Source organism: Nannospalax galili, unplaced genomic scaffold (assembly GCF_000622305.1).
Source record: "Nannospalax galili isolate Female #2095 unplaced genomic scaffold, S.galili_v1.0 scaffold1272, whole genome shotgun sequence".
In the NCBI taxonomy this organism is placed as follows: Eukaryota; Metazoa; Chordata; class Mammalia; order Rodentia; family Spalacidae; genus Nannospalax; species Nannospalax galili.
The window spans coordinates 1,915,363-1,927,158 of NW_008332402.1; the positions used below are offsets into that span (position 1 = coordinate 1,915,363).

Sequence of the window (11,796 nt, forward strand, 5' to 3'; positions counted from 1 at the left end):
TTATTTATTATTATTCTTATTTTTATTTTATGTGTATGAGTGTATTGCCTGCATGTATGTGAGTGCACCCGTGTCATGCAATGTCGCTGAGGTCAGAAGAGGGCTTTGGATTCCCCTGGAACTGGAGTTAAGGATGGTTCATAGCTGCCATGTGGGTGCTGGGACTTGAACCCGGGTCTTCTGCAAGAGCAGTCAGTGCTCTTAATCCCTGAGCCCTCTCTCCAGCCTGTAGTTTGTTTTTTTAAGATATATTTTTAATTTTAATTATGTATATGCCTTTGTGTCTTGAATGCAGGTTTGTGCACATGCATGTAATATCTGAAGATGCTGGAGAGGATGTTAGGTCCCCTGGAGCTGGAGGTACGGGCAGTTGTGAGCTGCCTGGCATGGGTCCTCTACAAGAGCAGTATGCACTCTCAACCACGGAGCCATCTCTCTAGCCCCTGCTCTTTATTCTGTCCCATTGATCTGCCTGTCCTTATGCTGTGCCACTACCCTGACTTAGTTACTGAGGCTTCATAAGTTTGTTTTCTGTAGAACAACCCTTTTCTCTGCTAAGAATGTTTTGGCTGAGTCACAGGCCTTTTTTATTTTCAAATAAATTTTAGAAGCATCTTGTTATTAAAATTACATTGAATCTATAAGTCAATTTGGGAAAACCAGACATTTTTTGCAATATTGTATGAATTTTTACAATCCATGAACATGGTTTATCTCTACATTTACTTAGAGATTCTTCTTTTCTCTCAATAATTTATCGTTTTCTGCCCATCTTTGGTTTTATTCACTCCTAGAGACTTGAACTAGGTGGTGTTTTTTAAATTTTATTTTTACTTATTAGGAAGCAGCAACTTTCTTTTCCTCTTTTTAAAGCATTTGTGAAAGTTTTATATCATACCATATTTTCCTTTATTAGAAAAATATTTCTACTTTCCAGACTATTTATATCTCTTTTCTACCTCTGCAATAGCAGGTTAATGCTTGGCGTTTGTTGTGTGGCTTCTAAGGCGCTCTGGCACAGTGCCACCTCATTTAGAAGCATGGCCCAACACACTGCTGCCTTTTCAGGAATCTGACCCCACAAGTGCGCAGACAGAAAGGAAGACTACCGCTTTTCATGTAATCTGAGACTGTTCTGAAAGGCCAGCCATAGTTATAATCATCTTCTCTTGGTTTATACTTCTCTTAAGCTACAATGAAGCTTTATTGGGAGAGATCAGGGCTGAGACGGGGAAGTCAGCTTTGTTCCAGGGTGTAAAGAAGAGGAGATGGAGTATGGCCTGGTGTCTACCAAGAAAGTGAACACTGGAAGCTCTTGATACTACATCAAGCTTCATACCAGGTGGCCATAGGCTAAAAGATATTTTCACCCTCTTCCAAAGCAACATTCCACATTTCCTCTGATTTTCAGCACCATTTAGAGTATATATTAGACACATAGTTTCACCACTGCCTCATGCTCACAGGTTCTAAGAGAAGTGGCCTGGAAACCTGAATTTTTAACAAGAACCAAATATTTTCATGACCAAGTAAATGAAGGCACTGCCGTTGCTAAGAAGGAGTCTCATGTGTATAGGAGTGATAGAGTGATGGAGAAATGGGGTGATGGAGAGATGGGGTGATGGAGAGATGGAGTGGTGGAGAGATGGGGTAATGGAGTGATGGAGAGATGGAGAGATGGAGTGATGGAGAGATGGAGTGATGGAGAGATGGAATGATGGAGTGATGGAGTGATGGAGTGATGGAGTGATGGAGAGATGGGGTGAGGAGTGATGGAGTGATGGAGTGATGGAGTGATGGAGAGATGGAGTGATGGGAGTGATGGAGTGATGGAGAGATGGAGTGATGGAGTGATGGAGTGATGGAGTGATGGAGTGATGGAGTGATGGAGTGATGGAGTGATGGAGTGATGGAGTGATGGAGTGATGGAGTGATGGAGTGATGGAGTGATGGAGTGATGGAGTGATGGAGTGATGGAGTGATGGAGTGATGGAGTGATGGAGTGATGGAGTGATGGAGTGATGGAGAGATGGGGTGATGGAGTGATGGAGAGATGGAGTGATGGAGAGATGGAGTGATGGAGTGATGGAGTGATGGAGAGATGGGGTGATGGAGTGATGGAGAGATGGAGTGATGGAGTGATGGAGAGATGGGGTGATGGAGTGATGGAGAGATGGAGTGATGGAGTGATGGAGAGATGGGGTGATGGAGTGATGGAGAGATGGAGTGATGGAGTGATGGAGAGATGGAGTGATGGAGTGATGGAGAGATGGAGTGATGGAGTGATGGAGAGATGGAGTGATGGAGTGATGGAGAGATGGAGTGATGGAGTGATGGAGAGATGGAGTGATGGAGTGATGGAGAGATGGAGTGATGGAGTGATGGAGAGATGGAGTGATGGAGTGATGGAGAGATGGAGTGATGGAGTGATGGAGAGATGGAGTGATGGAGTGATGGAGAGATGGAGTGATGGAGTGATGGAGAGATGGAGTGATGGAGTGATGGAGAGATGGGGTGATGGAGTGATGGAGAGATGGAGTGATGGAGAGATGGAGTGATGGAGTGATGGAGTGATGGAGAGATGGAGTGATGGAGTGATGGAGAGATGGAGTGATGGAGTGATGGAGAGATGGAGTGATGGAGTGATGGAGAGATGGAGTGATGGAGTGATGGAGAGATGGAGTGATGGAGTGATGGAGAGATGGAGTGATGGAGTGATGGAGAGATGGAGTGATGGAGTGATGGAGAGATGGAGTGATGGAGTGATGGAGAGATGGAGTGATGGAGTGATGGAGAGATGGAGTGATGGAGTGATGGAGAGATGGAGTGATGGAGTGATGGAGAGATGGAGTGATGGAGTGATGGAGAGATGGAGTGATGGAGTGATGGAGAGATGGAGTGATGGAGTGATGGAGAGATGGAGTGATGGAGTGATGGAGAGATGGAGTGATGGAGTGATGGAGAGATGGAGTGATGGAGTGATGGAGAGATGGGGTGATGGAGTGATGGAGAGATGGAGTGATGGAGAGATGGAGTGATGGAGTGATGGAGTGATGGAGAGATGGAGTGATGGAGTGATGGAGAGATGGAGTGATGGAGTGATGGAGAGATGGAGTGATGGAGTGATGGAGAGATGGAGTGATGGAGTGATGGAGAGATGGAGTGATGGAGTGATGGAGAGATGGAGTGATGGAGTGATGGAGAGATGGAGTGATGGAGTGATGGAGAGATGGAGTGATGGAGTGATGGAGAGATGGAGTGATGGAGTGATGGAGAGATGGAGTGATGGAGTGATGGAGAGATGGAGTGATGGAGTGATGGAGAGATGGAGTGATGGAGTGATGGAGAGATGGAGTGATGGAGTGATGGAGAGATGGAGTGATGGAGTGATGGAGAGATGGAGTGATGGAGTGATGGAGAGATGGAGTGATAGTATAGTTTGGGTCTCTTAAAAACGGCCAGACTAACCGGGTGTGGTGGCACATGCCTTTAATCCCAGCACTCTGGGAGGCAGAGGCAGGCGGATCTCTGTGAGTTCAAGGCCAGCCTGGTCTACAAAGCGAGTTCCAGGACAGCTGGGGCTACAGGGAGACTCTGTCTCAAAAAGACCAAAAAGAAACCAAACAACAAAAAACAAAAAAACTGCCAGACTGTCTTCGAGGGGGGCTGTGCTAGTTTGCGTTTGTGTGAATAGAAGTTCCTGTTGCTCAACATTTTCAGCATCATTTAGTGATGTCAGTGTGCTGCATTCTGGACATTCTTTTCTGTAAAGATTTATTTATCTATGTGTGTGTGTGTGTGTGTGTGTGTGTGTGTGTATATATGAAATTGTGATTGTATGTGCATATGTAGGTGTGCATGTGCTTGCTTGTGTTCACGCACAAAGGCCAGAAGAGAGCACCACCTTCTGTCTATTCCTTTGAGGCAGGTCTCTCCCTGAGTCTGGAGCTAGGCTGGAAACCAGCAACTCCAGTGATCCTTCTGTCCCTGCCTTCCTTGGAGGTGGCATTACAATAATTTGTGGGGATGTTCAGCTTGCTACATGGATGGTGGATCTGTACTCTGGTCCTCAAGATTGTACAGCAAGAGCTCTTAACCACTGAGTTTTCTCTGCAGCTGGGATTTTGGTTGTTCCATTGGGTATATAGTGGAATCACATTGCTGTTTTTTAAAAAATATATATTTTATGTATTATTTTAATTTCATGCTGTATGACTGTATTGTCTGCATGTATGCAAATGCACCTGTGTTGTGTAATGCCCAGGGAGGTCAGAAGAAGCCGTCAGATGCCCTGGAACTGGAGTTACAGATGGTCGTTAGCCACCATGTGGGTGCTGGGAATGGAACCCCAGTCCTTCGCAAGAGCAGTCAATGCTCTTAACTGCTGAGCCATCTCTCCAGCCCATTACTGTTTTAATTGTATTTCCTTGATAACATGTAAGTGAAGCATGAACTATTCATAATCGTTTTTGTTTTTGTTCTTTTTGAGACAGGGTTTCCTGAGACCTGGAACTCACTATGTAGACCAGGCTGGCCTTGAACTCACAGAGATCTGCCTGCCTCTGCCTCCTGAGTGCTGGGATTAGGCTGGAGCCGCCATGCCCAGCCCTCTTCACTTTCTTATTTTCTGTGTGTGCATTTTCTTTGGTGAGGTGTCTGTTATTCTCTGGCTCATGTTAAAATCATATACATTATTTTTCTGCCATCACCCCTTAAGAGTTCTTTCTATATTTTGGGTAATAGTCCTTTATCAGAATGGGCTGTTAGCAGTTATTTTCTCCTAGTTTGTGACTTGTCTTCTCATTCCCTTGACATTGTGTTTTTTAGAGAATTTAAATTTTTAATGATGTCCAATTTTTAACCATTTTTTCACATCTTTAATTTTGTACCCCAGAAAGTACAAGGCCACCCAGGCTTTGTCTCCTAGAAGTTTTATAGTTTTGCACTTCACATTTCAAGCCATTGTCCATTTTGAGTTCTTGACTGTCGATATGGCTTCCCAGAAGTGATAGACTAAATCCGGGAACTGTGAGCCAAAATAAACCCTTCCCCCCACGTTGCTTTGTCAGGGTATTTTATCATTGCAACTGGAAACAAATAGGGCAGACGTCGAGTCTGGAAACGCATGCTGACATTGTTGAGTCTTCCTAACTGTGAACGTGCAGTCTCTTCTCCTTTATTTACTTCTTCGATCAGAATGTTAGTTTTCCTATTGTGAATTTTTTTTTTACTTACAAATTCCACTTTTATGGACTTGCTAACAAAAATTGTGCTATCCTTTTTATTTCCAATCCCACTCACTGGCTGCTCACGGATAAGAAAGCAATTGCAGGACTAATTATTATATAGGAGGCTTTTACATTAGTTTTATATTCTGTAATACTATTATAATCTCTTATTAATTCCAGAACTTTTGGTTGTTGTTATTGACTCTTCCTTATTTTCCTCATTGATTATCATACCACCCTCCAAGTTTTCTTCCTCCCTTTCCAGTCTGAGTATCTTTTGTTTCCAATAATTTGGTAGGATATTGGTTTTTTTAAATTCAGAACACATCTTATCTATCTATCATCTATCATCTATCTACTTATTTACTTGATTCTACTTCTTTAGGGTTGACCTTGAACTCACTATGCAGACTAGGCTCACTTCAAACTTGTGACTCTCCTGCCTCAGCCTCCCCAGTGCTGGGATTACTATCTCTCTTCACTACACCCAGCATTAGAATATTAGATTAGCAAAATATACCGTGATGATAATACAGGAGTTCCCATATACTTTACATCCAGCAATATTATCTTACGTTAGTTAGTGTGGTATGTTCATAATGGTTAATGAGGCAGTTTGACACATTATTGACTGGAGTCTGTATTGTATTCAGGTTTTCCCAGTTTTTCTCTAGTCCCTTCTCTGTTCCAGAGCCCCATCTTGGATGACACATGGATGGAACTCAGCAGTCATTTCCCCCTAGGGTTCTCACAGCAGTGACAATTTCTTAGATGCTCCTTATTTTCAGGACCCTGACAACACTGAAGACTGTTGGTCAAGTATTTTGAAGGATGCCCTTGAACTGGACAGTTTCTTCAAGGTTACATGAGGGTCATGTGTTTTGGGCACGAAGACCACAGAAGTCAGCTGCCAGTCTCACACCACATTATAACAGTGACACAGATTACAATGTGGCATTGTTAACATTAACCATAATCAGAGAGAGCGTGTCAGGTTTCCTCTTGATAAGGTCCCCCCTTTCCTTATCTGTATTCATTGGGGGGAAGTCATCACACACCTCACACTAAGGGGTAGTGAGCTATGTCCCATCTCCTTGTCAGAGAGCAACTATATAAATAATATGAATAAATAATTCTTGAGAATGGGGGAATTTGTCCTCTTCTACCATTAATGTACTTAATCATTTATTTATTCAGGTATGGACTCATGGATATTTATTTGGAATGTTGGGTTAAAATAGAGTAGTATGGCCGGGCATGGTGGCACACACCTTTAATCCCAGAACTCGGGAGGCAGAGGCAGATGGATCCCTGTGAGTTCAAGGCCAGCCTGGTCTACATAGTGAGTGCCAGGACAGCTGGGGCTACAGGGAGACCCTGTCTCAAAAGGACCATCCCCCACAAAAAAATAGAGTAATAATTAACTCTCTTTGCTCAACATCTTCCATCTTTAGCCACTGGGACTTTCCACTTGTCTTCAACGTTGTTCAGGTTTTTGCCACTTATTTCCTGACACTACAAGCTGCACACTTCTCATGTCTATCACTCGCTCTTGTCTGAGAATCAGTCATTTCTCTCAGGAGCGCTGATTCCTTTGTGCTGGAGAAAAGTTCTCAGGACCCAAATCAGGGCACCTGATGTGCCTGCTGATACCAAGTGTCGCTTCAAGTTCCTCTCAGGTAAAGGTCCACTTTGACATGCGCTGAGCAGTCTCTTTCTTCCAAAGAACACGGAAGTATACACCAATCTATATACAGATACATACGTATATATCATTGTATTATCCTAAGCATGTACCTAATTCCAATCATTGTGGCATGGCTCATGTCTAGATTCTGCCCCTATCTTTTACCTCACATTCCAACAGCAGGACACGTGGCTCCCACCATCCACCATCCATCCATTTACTTAATTGTTTAGTCCTAGTGTATGTGTACAACGGCTTCAGAATTTTTACTCAAAGCCCATGGGAAATAACTTTGCCAATTTTAATACAGTACTTGTGCACAATGCCTTAATCTTTGTGATTTTACAAATTTCACCCACTTCCAAAGTTACTTACATTCACTTTTAATATCACCTGCCCAGAGAGTTTATTTCATATACTGGTAACATATTTAGGTTCATTTTTTTCCAATTTCTTCATTCTAGTCTTAGCCTTTTCAACATCCTGAACATTCTTTTAATTTTTATAAACTAAACTTTCTTCTTTGAGCTATTAAGTGCTGAGGATTTTAACAAAATTTAATGTCTTGTATTGACCATTACATTATTACACATAATAGTTTCCTGGACCTAAAACATCAGTGTGTTTAATCTGTTCAACTCTAGCCCATCCTCTGGAAATATTGATCTATATTTTCTTTTCTGGAAGTTACATGTTTGAAATTATATAATATATAACTTGGATCATACTTTTAAACTTAGAGTATGTATCCAAGGGGTCAAGAGATGGCTCAGCAGTTGAGAACATTGACTGCTCTTGCAGAGGACCCAGGTTCTATTCCTATTACCCACATGGTGCTAAAAAAAAATACCCTTAACTCCAGTTCCAGGGGGTCCAATGCCCTCTTCTGACTCTGTGGGTATTGCACATCATGGGTGCAGGCAATACACTCATACACATAAAATAAATAAGAGAATATGTATCCAAGACTCATCCATAGCTTTTCGTAGCCAGACACTTTGTTTCTTTTTAATCACTGAGTAATATTTCACTGTGTGGTTGTGCCATAGTTTATCTATTTACCATTAGGTTCCTTCTAGCTTATATCAATTATGACTAGAAGTACCATAAACATCCATGTGTAGTTTTTGTGTGGATGCATAATAACTTTTCATGCTCCTAAGTTAATATCTAGGAACATGATTTTTGGATAATATATTATAAGGCTATGTTTAGTTTTGCAAGACACTGTCATTCTACTTTGCCCTTAAAAACAACTCCTTGTTCCCTTCAACACACAAGTAGTTCATGTTTACCTGGTGGTCTTTTCTCCTCCCCAGACTATAAGCTTCTTGAGGGGCCTCGTGTATTTTTGGATCTGATGTAGTCATAGTATCTGACTTAAGACCTTAAACGTAGTAGGATCCAAATAATGAATGAGCAGAGCTTTGAGACTTTAAAATGATATTTGAGAGGATGGAAGTACAGCTCAGTGATACAGCATCTGCGTAGTTTTAGCAATGCTCTGACTTTAATCCCACCACTGCAAACAGCAACAATGATAAATTATCTGGAGCTCTCTGCTGGCCTTAGGAATTCTAAAACGTAACCCTTTCCCCATTGGCAGACAACTGAGACCAACCCAAACATCCCTATTAGTGTAAGCTCTGTTCCACACTCGGGTTTGTTCTTCCAATATCGGCTGATTCTTCATGCACAATTTGAATTTTATGTATTTGCCATTAAAAAAGCTTTAGAGGGCCTGGAAAGATGGCTCAGTGGCTAAGAACACTGACTGTTCTTGCAGAAGACCTGGGTTCGAATCCCCACACCCATATGGGGGCTAACAACTGTCCAAACTCCAGTTCCAGGGGATCCGACAGCCTCCTCTCCATGGGCATTGCATGACATGGGTGCACTTACCTACATGCGGGCATAACACTCATACACATAAAATAAAAATAATATAAAATATTTTTTAAAAAAAACAAGCTTTAGAACCAAACGATTGAGACTTCCCTTAACTGTCTTCTTCTCACATGGTATTTTTTTTTCTTTCTTTTTTTTTCATTTATTTTTACACCCACTTCCCAGGTAGCACCCTCCCATAGCCTCCCTCCCCCAACTAGAGCCCTTATACTCTGATATCCCTGCTACTGTCTACTACTTGCTCTTCTGGTGAATCTAGTCAGCCTATCTAGAGGTCTTTGTTTCAGGAAGGTCAGCTGTTCCTCATCTAGTGGTAATCAGTTGTCAATATTCCTTTGGATAAGATTGGGGTCTGCTGTTCATTTTCCCAGTTCTATGCTGGGCTACTATCTGGGAGTCCTTTGGGCCACCCTGGCCAACAACTCAAAAGAAGGTATCGCATGGTATTTTATTTTCATTCCATTGACCAACAAACAAACAAACACTCAGGGGAGGAAAGAGTTGAAAGACTTTCTTTCATCTTACAGTTCACAGTCCATCCTTCGAGCATGGAGGGAAGCCATCGCAGGAACCTAGAGCAGAGTCCATGGAGGATGCTGACTTCCTCTCACCCACTCATAGGTTCGTGCTTAGCTTCCTTACACAACCCAGGACCAGCTGCCTCAGGGATGGTCCTACCCACAGTGGCACCAATTAACAATCCAGACAATCCACATAGACATGTCCACAGGCCAATCTGACCTAGGGATTTCCTCAATGGAGGTTCTCCTGTTAAATGACAGTAGGCAGTTTCAAGTTGACAATTAAAACTGAACGAGAACACCTAGTAGAGTCCAGTACATTCTCTATACTTCAGCATTTCTCTGTACCAATCCAGACAATCCCACATAGACATGTCCACAGGCCAATCTGACCTAGGGATTTCCCCAATGGAGGTTCTCCTGTTAAATGACAGTAGCAGTTTCAAGTTGACAATTAAAACTGAACTAGAACACCTAGTAGAGTCCAGTACATTCTCTATACTTCAGCATTTCTCTGTATTAACACATAAATGATTATTCATTTCAGTTTTTATTCCAATAATCCCTTTCATATCATAAGTCAATTCCTGTAACCATATTATGCAGCCACGCCTATAGAATTTTTTCAGGGAAGATCTTATAATACCATAAAAATATCTCTCTAGAGTCTTACATTTTTTAATCAAACAGCTTTTGCTTCGAACTTTAGAAGACATTTGTCCTCTGGGATAAAATTAGCAAAGAAAAAGATTTAAAATGAAAGCAAATATAGCATGCAATCAGTGTTTCTCAAAGGAGCTCAGTCTGCCCTGTGCTTTGTTACAGCTTCTTAGCCTCGGATAGAGCGGCAATTGTCCAATGAATATATTTATGTCTGAGGTTCTGAAAAAAACAGGTAAACTTCACAAGCTTGTGCCCTTCTATGGTTTGCAATGTCATAAGTGCCTTGGGGCAGACGATTCACACAGTGGTCTCATTCTCAGTGGGGGACAAATCAACGTCATATACATTTGTACCATGTGTCATAGATCTGCATTTTCCAGGGTTATTAATTTTTTAAAAATCTGCCGCATGGTTCTGTTTCCAGAATGGATCCCAGTAATGTATAAAGATCTCCCTATCTGGCCAAGAGATGCCTTAAGTGTCACAGAATCAGCAAATGGACTTCCAAAGTTAACTGAAGGGTCAACAGTCTTGAGAGCTATTACAAATGCAGGCTGCTGAGAAATACTAAACACACTCAACTGGAAAGTACTTCTGAGATATCTTAGCTCCAAGCATTTGGGTTTCATGATTTGGAATAACCTGGAAGGCACAGTAACTAATATTTTTTTAAAGGATTTTATTTTTGTTTTTAAGAGTATATGTTGGAGGGGGTTATGCCCATATATATGCAGGTACCTACAGAGCCCAGAAGGTATTGAATCTCCTTGAGCTGGATACTGGGAACCAAGCTGTCTTCTGCAAGAGCAGAAAGCACTCTTTCTTACCCGCTGAGCCATCTCTCCAGTCCTATAACTAATATTTGTTAGGGAAGTATATGGGTTATTCCCCACATCTAGAGTTAGAGCCAGTAATCCAATGGATTTTTGAAATAACTTTCCAGACTTTGACTATTCACCAATTAAGATCCAGAGGGTCAGGTTTCATACTGAACGCTTGCATTTTTCCAAGTCCTGACTAACACTTTCTGCCCCTGCACACTGAGCTCTGTGTAGCTCGGTGATGTGCCAATAGCTCTGCACTGCTTTGCTCAGATTCAGAAGCACACTCTTTCCACAGACTATGGTCTACTTTCCTGTTCCCCATCCTGGAGGAAGCTTGCTGTACTAAGATATTTTCAGAAATACTACACTCTCTTCATTTACCAAGAGATGCTGACAAACCTTCCTTCCCTCGAGCTAAGTGTTTACAGCTGTGACACAGAATTAAATTGGAATTAATTTTGACTGTGGGCCTGTCACGCAGCCTGGCTTCCCAATAAGCTCTCGGAGGTGTCTTTGAGCCAACTCTTACAGGCATCCAAAGCCCAGGTGTGCCATTTGCAAGGATTTAGTCGACTTTTTTCCTGCTCTTAGGGGAACTTTTCCATTCCTATAAAGGAAAAGACTTTAGGAAAGAAAGTGAAATTCTCAGAAGCAACTCTGTTGAGAAAAGAAGACAAAGATCTACATTTTAGGTTCAGCTGGTAGAGTGCTTGCCTAGTATGTAGGAGACCCTGGATTTGGTCCTCATCACCACACAAACCAGGTGTGATGGCTCATGCCTGTATTCCCAGCACTGGGGAGATAGAGGCAAGAGGATCAGGAGTTTAAGGGTATATAGTGAGTTCGAGGCCAGTGTGGGATACGAGACCCTAGCAAAGGAGGAAGGGAAGAAGGGAGGAAGGAGGGAGGGAGGGAGGGAGGGAGAGAGAGGTGGGGCTGGCAAGATGACCCAGTAGGTAACAAGC

General features: G+C 42.4%; 1 protein-coding gene across 1 annotated transcript in view; it reads right to left on the minus strand.

The window, feature by feature from the left end:
* Positions 1-11,796, minus strand: part of CUNH4orf51 (chromosome unknown C4orf51 homolog) — a 51,568-nt gene that overhangs the window by 38,999 nt on the left and 773 nt on the right. Inside the window, 1 exon segment of the mRNA XM_008827491.1 lies at positions 940-948. Coding sequence (XP_008825713.1) covers positions 940-948 — 9 coding nt within the window.